Source organism: Oryctolagus cuniculus, chromosome 4 (genome assembly GCF_964237555.1).
Source record: "Oryctolagus cuniculus chromosome 4, mOryCun1.1, whole genome shotgun sequence".
NCBI lineage: Eukaryota > Metazoa > Chordata > Mammalia > Lagomorpha > Leporidae > Oryctolagus > Oryctolagus cuniculus.
The window spans coordinates 173,453,396-173,474,751 of record NC_091435.1 but is presented as its reverse complement, the minus strand read 5'-3'; the positions used below and the strand labels follow the sequence as shown (position 1 = coordinate 173,474,751).

General features: G+C 44.2%; 1 protein-coding gene across 42 annotated transcripts in view; it reads left to right on the top strand.

The window, feature by feature from the left end:
* The window catches only part of LRRFIP2 (LRR binding FLII interacting protein 2), a 137,958-nt gene that overhangs the window by 69,480 nt on the left and 47,122 nt on the right, over window positions 1–21,356 (top strand). For 14 of the 42 annotated variants that reach the window (XR_011388280.1, XR_011388279.1, XM_070072975.1 and 11 more), the window contains 9 exons: window positions 375–440; window positions 3,892–3,966; window positions 5,340–5,387; window positions 5,469–5,513; window positions 6,280–6,327; window positions 6,745–6,801; window positions 7,989–8,123; window positions 10,480–10,548; window positions 16,189–16,278. The exons of 8 other annotated variants lie outside the window; for them this stretch is intronic. Coding sequence is in view for 32 of the 34 variants with exons in the window: in XM_070072975.1 (XP_069929076.1) it covers window positions 375–440; window positions 3,892–3,966; window positions 5,340–5,387; window positions 5,469–5,513; window positions 6,280–6,327; window positions 6,745–6,801; window positions 7,989–8,123; window positions 10,480–10,548; window positions 16,189–16,278 (633 nt within the window). In the remaining 2 variants the exon portion in view is untranslated. The remainder of the gene's footprint in view (window positions 1–374; window positions 441–3,891; window positions 3,967–5,339; window positions 5,388–5,468; window positions 5,514–6,279; window positions 6,328–6,744; window positions 6,802–7,988; window positions 8,124–10,479; window positions 10,549–16,188; window positions 16,279–21,356) is intronic. 20 more of the 42 variants (XM_070072981.1, XM_070072972.1, XM_070072966.1 and 17 more) reach the window with 11 other exon arrangements.

Below are 21,356 nucleotides of genomic sequence, written 5' to 3'. Positions count from 1 at the left end.
CTGTTTTGATTGAGCCAAAGGATTGCTTGTTAGCCTTTGGGTAAGGAATATTATGAAAGAAGGTAGACTGTCATCTTCATAAAGATGATAGACTCAAATGAGTTGTGGGGTGAAGGTCCCTACAGATCTCTTGCCTGGTTTAAGTCCTGATCAGTTTTTGTTTCCTGGGCACAGGGGAGAGACAGGATTGCAGATGTGTGGGGAGGCCCTGTACCTTAGCCGTTCACATGCAGCGGATCGTCCACTAACAGATGGGAAGCAGATTGCATGCAGCCTGGCCTACACTTCGTATAGACCTTTGTGTGTGTGATTTTATGATGCTTCATTTTTAAAACTTTATTATGTGTTAATTAAAGTTAAATATTTACTTCCAGAATCATTCTTACAGTCCCTCTTATGGAACGAAGAAGAGGTCATCTGGTTCTCATAAGGACCCACTGGTTAGTTTTCTTGTGTCATCTTAGGGAATTTAAGAATTGTGACTGCTTTGGTGTGCTCCTAAGGCATTATGGAAATTTCATAATGGACTGAAACACAACTTATTAGAACTTCATTTACATTTTTTTAATTTTCAGGAGTTAGTATCAAATTAGCGTATGCTTAGTACTCTAGGAGCTACAGTTAGTAAAGTAGTACAAGAAGCTCATTGACAAGGTATTTTCATTTATCAGTTATCTTTTGGAATATGCCTTAAGGATAGGTTTAGTGAGCTTTGCATCCTTATTTTAGAAATTTGAATTGGTTTGGCTGTAGTGTTATGGGCAGTACCAAACTCAAAAAAATAAGTTTTTGTTTGCTTTTTTTTTTTTTTTTTTTTTTTTTTTTTAAGATTTACTTATTTGAAGGTCAGTTACACAGAAAGAGCTTTGATTTGCTGGTTTAGTCCCCAGACGGCTGCAATGGCTGGGCCAGGGTGAAGTCAGGAGCTTCATCCTGGTCTCCTATGTGGGTGGCAGGGACCCATTTTCTGCTGCTTTTCCCAGGCCTTTAGCAGGGAGCTAGATCAGAAGTGGAGCAGCCATATAGCAACCCTATATGGGATGCCAGCTTTGCAAGTAGAGACTTTACCCATAATGCCACAATGCTGACCCCATAAGTTTTCTTTCTTTCTTCTTCTTTTTTTTTTTTTTTTTTTTTTTTTAATTTGTTTTATTTATTTGAAAGGCTAAGTTACAGAGAGAGGGAAGACACACGGAGAGATCTTCCATCTGCTAGTTCATTCCCAAGATGGCCACATCAGCCAGGGCTTGGGCCAGCCTGAAGCCAGGGGTCAGGAGGTTTATCTGGATTTCCCATGTTGGGGCAGGGGCCCACGCACCTGGGCCATTTGCTGCTGTTTTCCCAGACGTGTCAGCAGGAAGCTGGATCAGAAGTAGAGCAGCTGGGACTGGAACCAGATGCAGGGTTCTAGGTGGCATTTTTACCCGCAATACCACAAAGTAGCTGCAAGTTTTTTCTCAAAGTTTGTTCATTCGGCATTTGGAATGTTGCCGTTGATTTCTCTTCCACCACACTTGGAATACATTTTTTGGGTAGAAACAATAAAGTATGTGGGGCCAGTGCTGTGGTACAGCTAGTAATGCTGCTGCCTGCAGCGCCGGTTTCCCATTCGGGCACAGGCTGAGTCCTTGCTGCTCTACTTCCAGTCCAACTCCTACTGATGCACCAGGGAAAAGCAGTGGAAGATGGCGCAAGTCCTTGGGCCCCTGCACTCACGTGGGAGACCTGGGAGAAGCTCCAGGCTCCTGACATCAGACCGGTCCAGCTTCAGCCATTGTGACCATATTGAGAGCGAACCAGTGGGTGCAAGATCTCTCTTCCTCTGGTAACTGTCTTTCAAATTAATTAATTAATTAAAAAAAAAAACCATAAAGTATGTAATAATTGAATTCCCATGCTAGCGTGATGAAAAGTCTTTAATTAAACCGTAGAACTAATATGCTGTCTATTCTAGCCACCTGGCTATCCAACATTTCCATGGGGATGGGATGTCTCTAGGAAGCCCACTTTGGGTGCTAGGAACACCAGTTTCCTGTTAGGCTGTGACAGTACTGGCAAAGGAAATACAGTCCCAAGCTCCCTGCTAATTCGCTGTTTCAGTGGTTTGGGTCAGGAGAGGATTGGGAGACTTTGGAATGCATTGGAGGGGCCGTAGCAGGAGGCCTTGGAGTATTGGGTGTTGGGTACTCTGGAGGGAGGGAGAGAGTCTGGCTCTTAGCTGAGGGGGTGGGTGGGTAATGATGCAGGAAGGCAGGAATGAGGTGGGAGCAGGGTTGCCCTTGACTTTAGTGTCCACAGCTGAGAAGGGGTAAATCAGGGGTGGCCTCCTTTTGCTTAACCTGCATATAAAATTTGGCTAGAGAAGCTGCTAAGGGAATTTTATAGATTTTCCTCCCTCAAGTCACTCCTTTTTCCAAGTTTTACTTGTTTCGTGTAGTCTGTTGAAAATGCTTCATACCAGACTGTGTAGCATGCATTTTCTCCTTTGATAATTGAATTTGATCAATTTATTTTGGCAAGTGATGGAGCTAAGAAACATTTGAAAGCAAATGATTCTTTAATCATTTCTGTGGTTTTCCAAAAAAGATTATAAAAGTAGTAATTACTCAGTTGTCCAGATTTTTCTAGGGCATTTTAAAGTATGACATGAGAATAAATCTCTTATTTCCATTCCAGTTTATCTGAGAGTTAACTATCTTGTTTTTATTGAAATTTTCTTTTTCATTTACTTTTTTTGGGAGACAGAAAAACAGACACAGATAGAGCAGGGGCTTCCGTCTGCTGGCTCACTCTCTGAACACCCACAATGGCGGGAGCTGGGCCAGGTCCAGGGCCAAAACTGGGAGCCAGGATTACCATCCAGGTCTTGTATGCGGGTGGGAGGAGTCAGGTTACTGTCTCTGAGGGTCTGCATTAGCAGGAAGCTGGAGTTAGGAGCCAGGGCGCAGACTCAAACTGGGATACTCAGGTGGGACGAGGGTATCTTAATCACCAGGCCAAATGCCTGCTCCTACTTTTTTTTAAAGATTTATTTATTTTTTTCAAAGGCAGAGTTAGAGCAGAGAGAGAGAGGCAAAGAGGTCCTCCATCCACTGATTCACTCCCCAAATGACTATGACGGCTGGAGCTGGGCCGATCTGAAGCCAGGAGCCAGGAGCTTCCTCTGGATCTTGCACAAGGGTGCAGGGGCCCAAGGACTTGGTCCATCTCCCACTGCTTTCCTAAGCCATAGCAGAGAGCTGGATTGGAGTGGAATAGCCGGGACTCAAACCAGTGTCCTTATGGGATGCCAACACGGCAGGAGGCAGCTTTACCCACTATACCACAGCATCTGCCCCCATTGTTGTAAAACTGTTTTTAAACAAAAAATAATTAGTAATGACTTGGTTTAAAAACAGCTTTCTAAAAAATACTTTAATTGATGTATTTTCATGTAACAGTGCTGTATCAAGACAGTGAAAGTGAAGATTGCTGGTGTTTTTATATAACCACTATGAGTAGTTATATCCTTGCATTCAACTTCATAAGAAATTGTCTTAGGTCCATGAGGATTCTCTGACAAGTATAACATCTTTCAAACAGTGAAGATGAAAGTGTATTGACTTACTAGATGATGACAATCTAATTGAATTGTACTCAAAAAATGATAGTGAAGAAAAGGGGATAGCATGGCAGTATGGCCAACTTGCTCAACAAAACTCAAGTCTTTCAAAGGACAGTATTTAAATTTTAATGCTGATTTTTTTGAGACTTAAAGTAATTTTTACTTCAAGTTAGTATGATATGGTGCTTTAAAGACTGTTTTGGAGGAGAAAGTTTTTTGCCTCTATGCTCAAACTTTTTGTATTTGTTTTAACCTAAGAAAAATGTGTTTAATTTTGCTTTTTACAGAGTGGCCTCTACTTTGACCAGAGAAACTATAGCAGTCTTAGACATAGCAAACCCACCTCTACCTACTACACTCGGGTTTGTCTAAAGTTCCTTGGCTTTGTGTGTTTTATCTACTTTTAACACATTTCTAATCCCTCGTTTTGCATTTTTACTAGTGATATCTAATCTGTGAGTGTGTACATATTAGTTTTGCAACTGAATTCACATAGTCTGAGTGTGTCTTTAAACAGTGGCAACCACCAAATCACCACGTTGGAATGAGTATTGCTAGTATTCTCATTTTTTTAATGAACAGATTTCAGACATTCAGCAAGTTCAAAGAATTGTATAGTGAACATTACATGCCTACTAGTTATACAATTTATTGTATTTCCTTTATCACAGAATTATCTGTCCATCAATCCTCTCATTTTTTGATGCATTCCAGTGTAAGCTGGAGGCATCAGTATATTATAAGACTTTTTAAAGAGCTTACACGTGAGAGTCTACACATGGGATAAGAAGAATGTAATTCTTTCTTTTAGAATCTTGTTTTTTCAAGGCATTTCACACATTATTTAAAACACATTAAATGTGTAGCACATAATATATTTGAAATAATGTAGTTTACAAAACCTACACACACAACTGTAATACTCGTATTTTCCATGTCTGATTGAGTTGGCTGGAAAAACTGAAAATTGTATTCTCAGATGACATCAGGAAAAGATGAATCCCTTTTTTTTTTTTTTTTTTTAACAAAATGCTTTGTCCTTGTAGTACATGAATTCATTGTGACTGGTATGAATTATCTGATTAAATTAAGGCAACTTGTCCATAGCATGTTTTGAAATACAAATTTCTAATCTTTCTCCCTCCCTCTCCCTCTCTCTCCCTCCCTCTCCCTCCCTCTCCCTCCTTCTCCCTCTCTCTCCCTCCCTCTCCCTCTCCCTCTCCCTCCCTCTCCCTCTCTCTCTCTCTCTCACTCCCCCCCCCCCCAATCTATTTTAAGTGTTTGTAGCCTTAATTCATAGCTTATTTATCTGGTTCCCAACAACTGATTTGAGCCTGTTGGAGTCTGGGTTGAAATCATGGAAAATATCACAGGGACTTCTGGTGACTGGGTGTGGCCACCATTTGTCACATTCCTTGCCCCATGATTCTCTTTTCTTTAGTGTTTTCTTAGGTTGCTGTCCCAAACCTAATAACAATGTTCAAAGACCAGCAAGACATACATATGTTTATGAAAGGCTGTTCCAAGTATTGTTCTTGGCTGTTACCCCTTACAGGTGATATCAAAAAGGTTTCTAATGACTTGGGTTTTCCCAGCTTAATGTGTTTATAAACTCCCTTAAGCACTCAGGAATGCTAGTGAATTATTTGTATAAAATCATAAACTTAAGTATTCTGCTCTTGTGATGGTAAGACCGATTATTTGTTTTTGCTTATCTGTTTGTCTTTCTTTGCAGTCTTCTTCCCTGTGCAGTGACCCTCTGGCGACCTCTAAGAGTTATAGGGTTAGTACTTTCTAAGGAGTGTGTTGCCTTCAGAGCTACCAGTGGCTTTTCTTGGGGTTTAATAAAGTGTTTTTTTCATAGGCCTCCCTTCTTACAGATTCTGGTCTGCTGAGAAGTGCCAGTCTGGTTTGTATTTTCCTCTTCCAGTGTGTGCACTGCTAGTGGGCCACTGTTGTGCTAATTCTTTGGCTTAGCAGCTTAACTCCTAAACAGTCGAGGACACATGGCTTTACAGAATATGCTACCCGTGCTTCAAGTACAAAGCTTTAGGGCATTAAAAATAAGCATATTCTATGAAGGTGATGCTGGCTGTTGGTAGTTCTTACTTAGAATCATTTCCTATAGAGAAGATAGGTTTGCAGGGTTCTCCCACCCTCCCATCCATTGCCCATGGAAGGGATGCCATGTTTTTCTTTGGGACAGCTATGACTTTGGCCATGTTAATACTAGGGTCTGACTAGAAAAGCATAAGTAACAGTTCTGTGTAATGTAGGAGCTGTGAGTTGTTGCTTTCAAGCTGTTGTTTGTTGTGTTGTGGGCTGGGACACTGGGATCTTGTAACTCAGTTTTACTGTGACAGTGGGAAAAATGCTCTATATGAGTTTCCTTTTCTGCTCTATTTCCTCTTTTGAGAAAAATTCAAATGCTAGTTTTCCTGTTTCGTAACATGGTGGTGAAAGATTAATCAGTAGTTTTTGTAGTAATGATACGGACACAGCCAGTTATACATATAAATGAGGGTTACCACCTGCAGAGTCTTCACATTGGGAGAATGGACACTATACCATTCTTCAAAACTTTTTTTTGGGGACTGAATACTGCAAAAAGGTTGAGATGTTTTCAAAGTTACCTTGATGCTGAAAAGATAAATGGTATTTCTTTTGTTCTTTAGGCATCATTGTACGATGGTGGATTATATAACTCTTACGGTTCTCGAACTGTAAGTGAAAACAGGGAGGTGGTGAAGAGCAGGGAGGTGTGGCTGGGTGCAGTTTACTTAGGAAGGAGAGGTCATTTAAGCTGACCCGTAATTGCGTGATACGCTGTGGTGTCAGCACTCTCACACATGAGAAAGTGCCTGCTGCACGTCCTGGAGTAGGGTGAGGGGAGTTAGCAGAGAATTCTCTGGCTGCTCAGCGGTTCCTTCTGCAGGAGTTCTGGGCAGCCCTTTCTCTCTTCTGCCTCCTGCCGTGGGTGGTGGATGTTGAAGGTGGGTGTGAGGCGGAGTCGCAGGCTGGGCAGGACCCATTACCTTCATCCTGGGAAGTAGGCGAGTTAGCTCCAGGGTCACTGATGTAGACTCAGCAGACAAAGGAGCTGACCGTTGTAAAAACCTTTCCTTTTGGAAACCTTATAGCCCTCTGAATACAGTTATTACTCATCAAGAGCAAGTTCGGGCCGAAGCAGTCCTGCGGTGAGCTGTCTAGTCTCTGCATGCTTTGTAGAAACTTCTGGTTGTTTCATTAACTTGTACTCACAGTTCAGATATTGAGGTTAAGGTGTGCTTCACTCTCTCTTGCATGCATGAGCGTGTTCTCTCAGTATGCAAACATAAGCACTAGTTTGTCCTTATGCATGGCTTCTGTATGAATGTGATTTAGCACACAGTTTTTTCTTTCACAATTGAATTTGCTTGGTGTTGAGAATCAATACATAGACATTTAAAGTTGTACACGATTCTTAACGTACTTGCCAAAAAAACTAGGAAGCCATGTACTGTGATTCATTTTAAAAGTTAATCTACTGAGTTTACAGCTTCAAATTTGGAGGCATATTTTCCTTGAGAGATTATCAAACACCCCCATTTCCAAATGTTGAGTATAATTCCAACCATCTGACAGTCTAATATTATATATGCTACATATTTAAATATTCATTCTTTCATTGCACATTAATGGAATTATTTGGAAAATTGGAAGACTACAACCAATGAGGTTGTACAGTACACACAGTTCTCACAGGGTAAGGTAACCTGCAAACACTGAAACGAGTGTTTTTTTGTTTTGTTTTGTTTTGTTTTGTTTTGTTTTTTGTAGGGAATGATTTTACCAAACAAGATAGGAGTAGAAGTATTGAAAATGTATAAGACATTGAATCTACTACTGTGCCTCCAAACAGCTATATAGTATCCTTTGTATTATAGGTTATATAAACCTATTAAATGTTTAACTGATAACTAAGAGAGTCAAAGTTCAGTAACCCACTCTTTTCTGTTTTTACCACCCTTCTCCAGCAAACGATTTCATCTTTTAAAAACATTGCCCTTTAAATGGGACGAGGTGGGATTCTCCCTTTAATATTGTTTCTGGAGCTACTAAAACATACATTTACAAAGTGGATGATAAAAATATGCCTCTGCCTTGTTCAAGCAGGGAGACAGGTGATGTTCATCAGATGTGGCTCTTTTCTCCTCTGCTTCATCAGAAGCTGGACTCTCTTTGTTTTTATATATTTATTTTTGAAGATTTATTTATTTATTTGAAGGGCAGAGTCACAGAGAGGCAGAGTCAGAGAGAGAGAGGTCTTCCATCAGGTGGTTCACTCATCAAATGGCTGCAAAGGCTGGAGCTACGCCATTCTGAAGTCAGGATCCTCTTCCAGGTCCCCCATGTGGGTGCAGGGGCCCAAGCACTCGGGCCATCTTCCACTGCTTTCCCAGGCCATAGCAGAGAGCTGGATCGGAAGTGGAGCAGCCGGGACTCAAACGGACACCCAAATGGGATGCTGGCACTGCAGGTTGTTGGTTTACCCATTATGGCACAGTGCTGGCCTCTCTCCTTGTTTTTCATTTCTCTGGTTTTTTTTTTTTTTTTCCAGTCAAATCTTTAGTTTTTTGGCTAGCCACTTCAGCCTGATTTCCCTTGGCTTATCCTTCCCTGCTGCCTTTTTCAGCTTCCTTTACCCTTTTGCAGGAGAAGGCCTGCTCTGGGCTCTTCTTTCATGCCCTTCTGGCTGAGCGGACCTTCCTCGGGGACACTGGTGGCGAGGAAGGAAGCGTGCCAGGAGCCTGCAGGGTAGCTTTTGCGAAGCTGGGCTGCCTGCCTGCTGCACAGCTCTGCCCCTCGCATGTCCTTCCTTAAAGGAGTCTGGACCTGGTACCATTTCTCAATGGCACTTCTCAAGAATGCCACTCTGGTATTTAATAGAAAATCACATAGGGATATTTAAGGAGATAAAAGCTTGTTGACATAAGGGAGAATTTATCTGTAACTCATTCTGTAATAAAATTCCAGTTGGTAGTTCTTGGATCTGGTAGCATTTTTAATGTCCCAAGTGTGGTGACCCTCTGCAATCACAATATACTAATTACAATTAGTAATTTACAATTTACTTTTAAAAATTTGTATTTATTGGCCGGCGCTGTGGCTCACTAGGCTAATCCTCCGCCTTGCGGCGCCGGCACACCGGGTTCTAGTCCCGGTCGGGGTGCCGGATTCTGTCCCGGTTGCTCCTCTTCCAGGCCAGCTCTCTGCTGTGGCCTGGGAGTGCAGTGGAGGATGGCCCAAGTGCTTGGGCCCTGCACCCCATGGGAGACCAGGATAATTACCTGGCTCCTACCATCGGATCAGCACGGTGCGCCGGCTGCAGTGCGCCGGCCGCAGTGCGCCGGCCGCAGTGCGCCGGCCGCGGCGGCCATTGGAGGGTGAACCAACAGCAAAGGAAGACCTTTCTCTCTGTCTCTCTCTCTCACTGTCCACTCTGCCTGTCAAAAAATTAAAAAAATAAATAAATAAATAAAATTTAAAAAATTTGTATTTATCTATTTATTTGAGAGGCATTGACAGAGAGCTCTCACCCACTGGTTCACTCTCCAAATTCCCACAATTTGGGGCGGAGCCAGCCAAAGCTAGGAGGCAGGAACTCAAGGTGGGTCTCCTGTGGTAGTGCAGGGGCCCCCATGGGAGTGGCGGGGACGTTGGTGCTGGAGCCGTCACTGCTGCCTCCAGGTGCGTGTTCACAGGAAGCTGCAATCAAGAACAGAACCAGGACTTGGAACTCGGCACTCCAGTGTGGGGTGCTGGTGTCCACAGCAGTGTCTCAACTGCTAGGCTAAACACCTGTTCTTGCTAACGTGTGGGTGTATTTGTATTTATGTTTACATTTCAGATTTATTTATTTGAAAGGTAGAGTGTGAGAGCGAGGGAGATGTTCTTCTGTCTGCTGGTTCACTCCCCAAATGGCTTAAATGAGCAGGTCTGCACCAGGCAGAAGCTGAGAGCCTGGAACTCCATCCAGATCTCCTATGTGGGTGGCAGGGCCCCAAGCACTTGGGCCATCTTCACTGGTTTCCCAGGCATGTTAACAGGGAGCTGGATTGGAAGTAGAGCAGCAGTGACTCAAACCGGTATTCATTTGTGATGCTGGTGTCGAAGGCATGTATTTTCAGTCAAGTGTACAGTCTTGTTTTTGTGGGATGTCTTGGTCCTGCTTCCTTTGCGAGTTGAGTTCAGACTTACTATCTTAGTGATGCCAGAATGGTTTCTCAGTGATGTCAGAATGGGGATGCACTGCAGACGCTGAGAGGAGTTTTCTGCTGAAGAGGCGGGGAGAAGACTGCCCCCGTGGGGTGTTGTTAGACGCGTCTCCCCTGGCTGCACAGGGACGCATAAAGGAAGATCAGACGCGCCCCATCCCTGTTCTTCCTGGTAGAGAGTCTGTCTTCGACTTAGATTTTTTCACTTTGAAATATTCTTTATATTTCTCTCCCGTACTAAAACATTAAGTGTATTTACTGACCCCTGATAGAACCCTAAAGGGCCTGCAGGTTTAGAAAGCATGAAATCCTTACCTGGTTTTAGCTTTTTTGCTCATTTTGTCCTCTCCAATTTAACTGAAATACTAGATAAAGTTTGACTTTTACCTTGTATTTTTAAGTCTGCTTTTAAGGTTTGTGCTTTCTAGAAATATCTTGGTTTTGATTGACAATTCATCATGCCTTGTAATAGCATTTCTATTTAATGGTACAAAGTACATTTTGCCAGTTGTCCTGCTTATATGGAGTTGTGTGTGCTTCTCAAAACCTTTCGTTATGTATGATCACTGTAAGACCTTAGTGAAACCGCGTCTTTTTATTATCTACGTTAATATCTAGCTTACCGATGATGACGCCGTGAGCATCGTCTCTTCTGATCGTGCCAGTCATGGGCGAAGGGAAAGTGTGGTGAGCGTGGTTTGCATGCAGTCAAATAGCATGAGTTCTGAAACAACAGTGTGTGATCACATGAAATCTGTTAGAAAGTGAAAAATCACATTTTACAAAATGGGCATTTCCCTAAAATTTAGATGATTAATTTGCCTCATAAAATGTGTCCTTGAGAATACACACTTTCTGTGGGCTGTTCAAGTTATCATTAATAATTTGTCACATCTCTTGCTGAAAACTTTTCAGTTTTTAGTCTTTGTTGCGGTTTTATGTCCATTATGGGTTTGTGTGTACAGTTCACCACAAACAAGTCTTTTAAGCAAAATGAATGCTTTCACACTACACAGAACATGTGTCTATGGATTACAAATCATGTTGCTGTCAATTGCTTTCTTTACTAGTATGTTTAAGTTTAACCAATGTTTTTCTGTGTGTCAAATGTGTGTTTAACAGTACTAATGGCAAAACAAAGAGTTCTACTCTGAATTCTTTGACTAGGTAATAATTATAGAGCCATATTAGAGTACAAATGATATAATTTCAGGTTATTCTTTCTTGAAGCGAGAAATCCCAGAGAGCTGGTGATACATTTGTAATATTTAAGAAATTGGTTTGGAGGCCGGCGCCGCGGCTCACTAGGCTAATCCTCCGCCTAGCGGCGCCGGCACACCGGGTTCTAGTCCCGGTCGGGGCGCCGGATTCTGTCCCGGTTGCCCCTCTTCCAGGCCAGCCCTCTGCTGTGGCCAGGGAGTGCAGTGGAGGATGGCCCAGGTGCTTGGGCCCTGCACCCCATGGGAGACCAGGAAAAGCACCTAGCTTCTGGCTCCTGCCATCGGATCAGCGCGGTGCGCCGGCCGCAGCGCGCCGGCCGCGGCGGCCATTGGAGGGTGAACCAACGGCAAAGGAAGACCTTTCTCTCTGTCTCTCTCTCTCACTGTCCACTCTGCCTGTCAAAAAAAAAAAAAAAAAAAAAAAAAAAAAAAAAAAAAAAAAAAAGAAATTGGTTTGGAAATTACACTGTTGAGGATGCTGTGTCAGCTTCAACTAGAATAAAGAGCCCTAAGAGGCTGTAATTCCTTTAGGAAAAATAGAAGGCCATTCCTGTGAGTCATGTTATGTGCAAGATTGTGAAACTACTGAAGTTTTCTTAAATGTAACATCAAATATTTATGAGATTTGTTACTACAAATCCGTTTATCTGTTTAAAGCAGGTGGGGTTCCTTAACAAACAAATGCCCATGGATAGTTTCAGTAGAAAGAATTAGCCAGAACACCTGAAAATGTCTTGGAACACTGTAGAGTGGAAAGGGCAGGGACTTGAAGCACTAAACAAGTCCTGATCTCGTGTCCGCTTCTGCCCACCAGTGTGCGTGGCAGTTGATTTGTAAAGAGGAAATGTTGGCTGTCTCTGTAGGTAGGCTGCATATATGGATTAAATGAATTTCTATATGGAAAACATCTGTCAAAACGGAAATGTAGGTCTCAATAAATGTTAGTGTGCATAAGTCCAAGTTGTGTTATTGTTTCTGTGAGTAGAAATACTGTTACTCGATTGTGTTAACCCTTAGCACATTGTCCTGCTTGTGAGCCTCTTTTGTCTCTGGGTGTGGACTTCTGAATTCTGCTCCTGTAGTGCAGGATTTTTAAGGCAAGGTGATGGGTCAGCTGATGAGTGGGGTAGGGAGTGTGCAGCTGTTTATTCAGTGACTGTTGATGTGGTGCCTGTTGTATTCAATGTGGTACCTGCTGAGTGCTAGAAATAATGGAGGAAACCAGACATCATATTCTCTACTTTGTGAACCTTACATCCCCGTGAAAGGGAAAGAAAGTAAGCTAGTAAGTACACGAACAGAATAAAAGAAGTCCCTGGGATAGTGAAGAGAGAGAGCAGGTGATGGGAGAGGGACGGTGGAGAGAGAGAGAGCAGGTGATGGAGAGGACGGTGGAGAGAGCGAGCAGGTGATGGAGAGGGACGGTGGAGAGAGAGAGATCAGGTGATGGAGAGGACGGTGGAGAGAGAGAGATCAGGTGATGGAGAGGACGGTGGAGAGAGAGAGAGCAGGTGATGGAGAGGACGGTGGAGAGAGAGAGAGCAGGTGATGGAGAGGACGGTGGAGAGAGAGAGAGCAGGTGATGGAGAGGATGGTGGAGAGAGAGAGAGAGCAGGTGATGGAGAGGACGGTGGAGAGAGAGAGAGAGAACAGGTGATGGAGAGGGACGGTGGAGAGAGAGAGAGCAGGTGATGGAGAGGATGGTGGAGAGAGAGAGAACAGGTGATGGAGAGGACGGTGGAGAGAGAGAGAGAGAACAGGTGATGGAGAGGACGGTGGAGAGAGAGAGAGAGAGCAGGTGATGGAGAGGACGGTGGAGAGAGAGAGAGAGAGCAGGTGATGGAGAGGACGGTGGAGAGAGAGAGAGCAGGTGATGGAGAGGATGGTGGAGAGAGAGAGAACAGGTGATGGAGAGGACGGTGGAGAGAGAGAGAACAGGTGATGGAGAGGACGGTGGAGAGAGAGAGAACAGGTGATGGAGAGGACGGTGGAGAGAGAGAGAGAGAACAGGTGATGGAGAGGGACGGTGGAGAGAGAGAGAGCAGGTGATGGAGAGGATGGTGGAGAGAGAGAGAGAGAGCAGGTGATGGAGAGGGACGGTGGAGAGAGAGAGAGCAGGTGATGGAGAGGACGGTGGAGAGAGAGAGAGCAGGTGATGGAGAGGATGGTGGAGAGAGAGAGAGCATGTGATGGAGAGGACGGTGGAGAGAGAGAGAGAGAGCAGGTGATGGAGAGGACGGTGGAGAGAGAGAGAGCAGGTGATGGAGAGGGACGGTGGAGAGAGAGAGAGCAGGTGATGGAGAGGATGGTGGAGAGAGAGAGAGAGAGAGCAGGTGATGGAGAGGATGGTGGAGAGAGAGAGAGAGAGCAGGTGATGGAGAGGGACGGTGGAGAGAGAGAGAGCAGGTGATGGAGAGGGACGGTGGAGAGAGAGAGAGCAGGTGATGGAGAGGACGGTGGAGAGAGAGAGAGAGAGCAGGTGATGGAGAGGGACGGTGGAGAGAGAGAGAGCAGGTGATGGAGAGGATGGTGGAGAGAGAGAGAGAGAGAACAGGTGATGGAGAGGACGGTGGAGAGAGAGAGAGCAGGTGATGGAGAGGACGGTGGAGAGAGAGAGAGCAGGTGATGGAGAGCATGGTGGAGAGAGAGAGAGAGAGAGCAGGTGATGGAGAGGACGGTGGAGAGAGAGAGCAGGTGATGGAGAGGATGGTGGAGAGAGAGAGAGCAGGTGATGGAGAGGACGGTGGAGAGAGAGAGCAGGTGATGGAGAGGACGGTGGAGAGAGAGAGAGAGCAGGTGATGGAGAGGACGGTGGAGAGAGAGAGAGCAGGTGATGGAGAGGATGGTGGAGAGAGAGAGAGCAGGTGATGGAGAGGATGGTGGAGAGAGAGAGCAGGTGATGGAGAGGACGGTGGAGAGAGAGAGCAGGTGATGGAGAGGATGGTGGAGAAAGAGAGAGAGAGCAGGTGATGGAGAGGACGATGGAGAGAGAGAGCAGGTGTTGGAGAGGACGGTGGAGAGAGAGAGCAGGTGATGGAGAGGACGGTGGAGAGAGAGAGAGAGAACAGGTGATGGAGAGGGACGGTGGAGAGAGAGAGAGCAGGTGATGGAGAGGATGGTGGAGAGAGAGAGAACAGGTGATGGAGAGGACGGTGGAGAGAGAGAGAGAGAACAGGTGATGGAGAGGACGGTGGAGAGAGAGAGAGAGAGCAGGTGATGGAGAGGACGGTGGAGAGAGAGAGAGAGAGAGCAGGTGATGGAGAGGACGGTGGAGAGAGAGAGAGCAGGTGATGGAGAGGACGGTGGAGAGAGAGAGAGAGAGAACAGGTGATGGAGAGGACGGTGGAGAGAGAGAGAGCAGGTGATGGAGAGGACGGTGGAGAGAGAGAGCAGGTGATGGAGAGGACGGTGGAGAGAGAGAGAGAGAGAACAGGTGATGGAGAGGGACGGTGGACAGAGAGAGAGAGAGCAGGTGATGGAGAGGACGGTGGAGAGAGAGAGAGAGAGCAGGTGATGGAGAGGACGGTGGAGAGAGAGAGAGAGAGAACAGGTGATGGAGAGGGACGGTGGACAGAGAGAGAGAGAGCAGGTGATGGAGAGGACGGTGGAGAGAGAGAGAGAGAGCAGGTGATGGAGAGGATGGTGGAGAGAGAGAGAGCAGGTGATGGAGAGGATGGTGGAGAGAGAGAGAGCAGGTGATGGAGAGGATGGTGGAGAGAGAGAGAGCAGGTGATGGAGAGGATGGTGGAGAGAGAGCATGTGATGGGAGAGGGAACCTGGAAGCCCACTGATGTTGGGGGTGGGGGGGTGGCCTTTTGGATGGAGAGTCGCAGATGGCTTCTCTGGGGAAGCGACCTTTGAGCTGCCACCGAAATGTCAGGTGCCAGCTGCTTTCCAGACTCGTGCTGAAGCCCCAAGTACAAATAACTGGATGTGTTTGGGGAACCAGGAGCCAGTGTGGTTCCTTTCCTTCTTAGCTGTGCCTTGGGGAAATATGAAAAGGAGGATAGCCGGTGCCGCGGCTCACTAGGCTAATCCTCCGCCTGCGGTGCTGGCAACCCGGGTTCTAGTCCCCGTTGGGGTGCCGGATTCTGTCCCGGTTGCTCCTCTTCCAGTCCAGCTCTCTGCTGTGGCCTGGGAAGGCAGTGGAGGATGGCCCAAGTGCTTGGGTCCTGCACCCGCATGGGAGACCAGGAGGAAGTACCTGGCTCCTTGCAGCACGCTGGCTGTAGCGGCCATTTAGAGGGTGAACCAATGGAAAAAGGAAGACCTTTCTCTCTGTCTCTCTGTCTAACTCTGCCCCCCCCCAAAAAAAAAAGGAGGTAATGTAGAAATGGGGCAGAAGACAATAATTCTGTGTTCCACGTGCATGTGCTTAACAGATTGTGTGAAATATGGTAAAGACTTTAGATAGATAGTATCTGGAAAACCCCTCTTGAGGGTTCCGTGTTTTTTTTTTTTTTTTTTCTTTTTTTTTAAGATTTATTGATTTATTTGAAAAGCAGAGTTACAGAGAGGTAGAAGCAGAGAGAGAGAGACAGAGAGACACAGAAACAGAAAGGTCTTCCTTACTTTGGGCTTACTCCCCAGATGGCCATAGCAGCCATAGCTGAACTTACCCAAAGCCAGGAGCCAGGACTCCTTCCAGGTCTCCCACATGGGTGCAGGGGCCCAAGGACTTGGGCCATCCTCTGTTGCTTTCCCAGGCCATAGCAGAGAGCTGGATGGGAAGTGGAGCAGCTGGGACTCAAACCTGTGCCTGTATGGGATGCTGGCACTACAGGCAGTGGCTTTACCCACTATACCACAGTGCCGGCCCCCAGTGGATGTTTTAATTAACATGGGAGTTTGCAGGCCCTCAGACTCCCTAGCATGGAACTGTAGGTAAGATGAATAAGAGAGGTTATTTTGCGGAGCTGTGATTTTGTCTAAGAACTTCTTTTCTCTCTCCTTTTTTTTTTTTTTTGGGAGTAGGTTAATTGTATCAGTTTCCTCACTTCATTTCATGATACTTTACCCTCTCTAAAATTAAAAACCAACCTTTCCTTCATTGGCCAGTGTTCTGTTTCTTCTTAACTGAAAGCATCTGGTTTTTTCTGACTGAAAGGTGTCTACGGCCGATTATTTCAGTCGCTCCAATCGCAGGGGAAGTCTTGTCTCCGAGGCGGACGACGTCAGTATCCCAGATTTGGCCAGTGTGAGTGTACTGCATGGAGTGGATGTGCTGTCTGAGGCTTGTGACTAACACCTAATGCTATAGCCCTTTTACAATTAGAAACTTAATTTTTTGCCCCAGAAATATTTAACTTGAACAAAGTAACAAAAAACAGTGCTTTGTTTTGGAACGCTTTTTTTTAAAATGTCCATTAAACACTTTTTCTCCAGTGGAAATTTTCCACCATTGATCCCATGTATAGCTCCAGTAGCTATTAATATTATGCTAATTTTGTTTTATCTCTTCCTTCCTTGTTCCATCTTTTTTCCTGAATTATTTTAAAGCGAATTCCACACATAATACCATTTTCAATGAATAGTTCAATACACATCTTTAATAGAATTTTTCAAATGTATACCATTATGCTATCTAATGAAATAAGAAAGTACTTTCCTAATGCTATCTAACACCCAATTCATACTCAGATATTTCTTTTTTTAAAAGATTAGTTTATTTATTTGAAAGGCAGAGTTACAGGGAGGCAGACACAGAGAGAGAACTTCTATCCGCTAGTTCACTCCCCAAATGGTTGCAATGGACGAAGCTGGGTTGATTCGCCAGGAGCTTCTTCCAGGACTCTCAAGTGGGTACAGGGGCCTAAGGACTGACTTGAACCATCTTCCTCTGCCTTCCCAGGAGTATTAGTAGGGAGCTGGATCAAAAGTGGAGCAGCTGAGACTCAAACTGGTACCCATATGGGATTCTGGCACTGCAGGTGGCAGCTTTACTTGCTACGCCACAGTGCTGGCCCTCTTATTTGGTCTTAAGAATTTTTTTTCTGGGTCTGTGTTGTAGCATAGCTGGTTAAGCTGCCCTAAGGGCGCTGGTTTGAATCCCAACTACTCCACTTCTGATCCAGCTCCCTGTTAATTAATGGCCTGGAAAAGCAGCAGAAGATGGCCTAAGTGCTTGGGCCCCTGCACTCAAATCAGAGACTGGTAGGAAGCTCCTGGCTCCTGGCTTCAGCCTGGCCCAGCCTCAGTGGTTGCAACCATTTGGGAGGTGAACCAGCAAATAGAAGACATCTCTCTCTCCCTCTCTCTCTCTCTCTCTCTCTCTCCCCCCTCCCTCTCTCTCTCCCCCTCTCCCTCTCTCCCTCTCTCCCTCTCCCCCTCTCCCTCTCTCTCTCTCCCCCTCTCCCTCTCTCCCTCTCTCCCTCTCCCTCTCCCTCTCTCCCTCTCCCTTCCTCCCTCCCTCTCTCCTTCCCTCCCTCCCCTCGCTCTCTGTTTTTCCCTCTGCCTTTCAGATAAATAAAATAAATATTTATTTTTTAAAAGATTTTTTCCCCTTTTGGTTTTGTGGAGTACAATTGCATAGGTATACTTTGAAAAATGAATAATAAAATACATGAGTTAGTATGTGTCACTGATTTGTAGTAACTGGGAGAAATCTGAATAGGTTTCATGTGTTTGGGTTGTGGTATTGTTTTGAAGTGTGCCTGTCCGCTGGTTTCACAGTGAGAACTGACTGAAAGGAAGTGCTTCCCAGTAGAGATACCTTGAGACATTCATCTTCATAAAGAAACCCCCCCAGCAGACTAGCATCCACCTGCTGATGTGTCCTTGACTCATGCCCATCAGTGCTGGCCTTGGTGCTGTTCTGCCTGTGCAGCAGTGCAGGCCCGATTGTCCAGCCCTGCTGGGGGATGAGAGGTAGCTTTGCGTCATAAAGGACGTGAGTCAGCTTTTGGAATGAGTAGATACTTGTAATGAACACTTCATTGATTGTGTTTGAATAGTTACTCCTGAACTATTGTAACACTAGAAAGTAATTTTCAGTGTGACTGTTAAGTATTCCCGATAATCGGTGCTCAAATTTGGCTGTATGACAGGATCATTTTGCCAGTCAAATCCAGCATTGTCTTCATATGAAGCTATAAGGCTGGCCCCCAGGTTCTTCTGTGAAATAGTGCCCGTTTTATTGATTTGCTTCATCAACTCTCTTTTACTCATAGGTATATTCAGTTAAATTTATTGTATGTAATTGTTCTATTTAAAACCTTGAGTTCTGCCAAGCTGTAATTTGTGGTGTTTGAAGTTAATGACTGTTCTCCTTAACATTTATTCCCTGGAGATTTACTTTAGTATCTAGGCTGAAGTGAAAAATTGACAGTCTTTGAAATCTCCCCTGCCTCTCCTAATTAAACATAACTCTTTAACATAAGCTAAAGATTGTCTAGAGCCATGGCGTGTAAATTCAGTTAGACACCTGTTATTTTTTGTAGCTGTGAGCCACTGGTTTTTATATTTTTTAATGGTTATATAAATACCTATACAACATCCTTAATTATGCCTCTTGGCAAAGCCTAAAATTTGCTGGTACCTGCAAATAAATTTCTCTAATAGTGTTTCCTTTCTTAAAAAAGCAATTATTTGCTTATTTGAGAGAGAGAGAGAGAGAGAGAAGTGGCAGATAGAGCACACATTCTCTGAGACATCTTTCAGTTCCCACAACCCCCAGGCAGGATCCTGGAAGTCAACCCTGGCCTCCCGTGTGGGTGCAGGAGCCAAACTGATATCTGGGTGCTCCCATTGGAAACCTAGGCATCCTAATCAGCACGAATCAGCATCTTAACTGGCCCAAGGCTGGCTCCAGTAGAGTTTCTCTTGATGGGTTCGCTATAGTTAAAAGGAGACCTGATGTTGGTCTACCTCCCTGTTGCAGTTTTTTTTTTTTTTTTTCAAAGATAGCTATAAATTTGTGTCTTCATGTGAAATACTCTAATTAAAAAAATTTTTTTTTATTTACTTTTTTTTTTTTTTTTTTTGACAGGCAGAGTTAGACAGTGAGAGAGAGAGAGAGAGAAAGGTCTTCCTTTTTCCATTGGTTCAACCCCCAAATGGCTGCTACGGCCAGCACGCTGCACCAATCTGAAGCCAGGAGCCAGGTGCTTCTCCTGGTCTCCCATGGGGTGCAGGGCCCAAGCACTTGGGCCATCCTCCACTGCACTCCCGGGCCACAGCAGAGAGCTGGACTGGAAGAGGAGCAACCGGGACAGAATCCGGCACTCCGACCAGGACTAGAACCTGGGGTGCCGGTGCAACAGGCAGAAGATTAGCCAAGTGAGCCATGGCACTGGCAATTTTAAAATGTTGATAATAAATTCAGAATTTCCAGACACTTTTTGACTACTCCATTGTAGAGTAAATAAATGTTTGCAGGCTGATAGTTTGTGACTTTGAGCTAGGAGGTGCTGAAAAAGGATGCCAGCTCCAGATTCTGGATGACTCAGCAATATTTATGGTTGGTTCTATCCTCTTTTCTCATTGTGGTCTGCAGATCAAGCTAAAATAAAGGAAAAGAATATAGATGTGTGAACTTAAATGTTTCTGTTTGTTAATAATTAATCCTGTTTCTGAATGGAATCCTCAGAATTTCATTTTAGGAAATGGTTAAAATTGCTATCTTCTCTTCTGTGGTTGGGGAATCAGATCTTCTGGTTTTTTTTTTTTTTCCAAAGAATTTTTGAATAGCACTGTCCAGTCAATATATATAAATTACAAGTTAATAAGGGATTAGGATCCAATTGGACAAACACTGAACAAAGTATACCATAAATACTTTTGTAGACTACTGTTTTATACTCTAAAATGCTAAGATAAACATGATTAGGTTTTGTTCCCTTTGACATCAGCATGAACAGTAACTCCCTGGTGCAGTGCAGCTTTGTAGACCCTTGGATTCCTGGGACTTTCTCAGCTAGCCTTCTGTCTTTGTGGAAGGCAGCACACGGTACCGCCTGGGTCTCAGCCGTGAGGACTGAGGAGTCTCTGGCCAAGTCACTGCAGCTGGAGTGATCATACTGCGCATGGCTACTCTTGGCATTGTTTGCTGGCTTAACAGTCCCTGAGGTTTGGCGCATGGTCAGTTTAGATTGCGACAGTTGGAATCTGTCAGAAGACAGTGGAAGCGTTTAGAATCAACGTTGCGATGGACTAGTTCAGTGATGCGACCTCGGAAATGTGAGATTATTCTAAGGTGATAGCCTATTAAACATTGAGTGGGGTGGGGGTTATTTTTGTGAGCAGTGCATATGAGGAAGGATTTTAGATAGACTTAAAAGGATGCTTTAGTTTTGAATGTTGCTTACTTTTCTCTTGAACTCCTTAACAGAAAAGAGTTGGAAAATACTCTGAGGAAAATAAGGTACTTTATTCAGATGTAATATTTATTTCTTCTTGAAGAATACACATTAACTACTATGCCGTGAAGTTTACTAGTACAGCAAGAAGCAGCAAAAAGTTAAATGTCTAAAAGTGGTATTTATATATAACTGATATGTACTACTTATTATAATGCAGGGTGTTTACAAACATGAATGTGGGTATTAAAATGAAATGAGAAGCTTTCATATGTGAGGGAGGTAAGGTGAAGCGATCTGAGTAGAACCAGAAGTAAATGACATTATATGTTTTAGTAAGTAAGCTAGGAGACTTCTAAAATCTCTTCATAGATTGGACTAGGAAGGTTGGTCTAGAAAGTTGAAGTCTGGGTGAGGTCTGGCTGTGTTTTCTCTTAGTTCAGCCTCCACTTGACTTTTTCCCCTGGTGCTAATGTGGATAGTACCTGCAGGTAAGAGGCATGCTGCTTCAGTTAAGATTCACAAAGTTGAGGTTTAGATCCAGCCCAAGCATTTAGTAGTTCAATTTTTAGCAAAATCTTCACCTCTGAATTTTTTTTTTAGTTACAGTTTTGAACTAGACCTTCTTGAAACACTGAAACAACCATAATACCTATCAGCAGAAGATAAGTTAACTCTTACAGTTTGCTGAGACTGTAGGTTACTAAGAAACTGTTAGAATAACTGAAATAAATCTGTAAGTGTGGATAGGGCATAATTTAACTATTCATTCATCCAGTGAATTGTGAATCCTTTGTATGTTAGGTGCTATTGTTGGTACTGGGATTACAGAATAGAACATACAAAAACACAGCTGACATTATAGAGATCAGACAGTTAATGAGTGAGTGAATATCATAGTTCAGGAACTGATAAATGCTATAACGAAAAATTAAGTTCTTCCCCAAAATGAATCATGGTAAGGGGGAAATTAAGATAT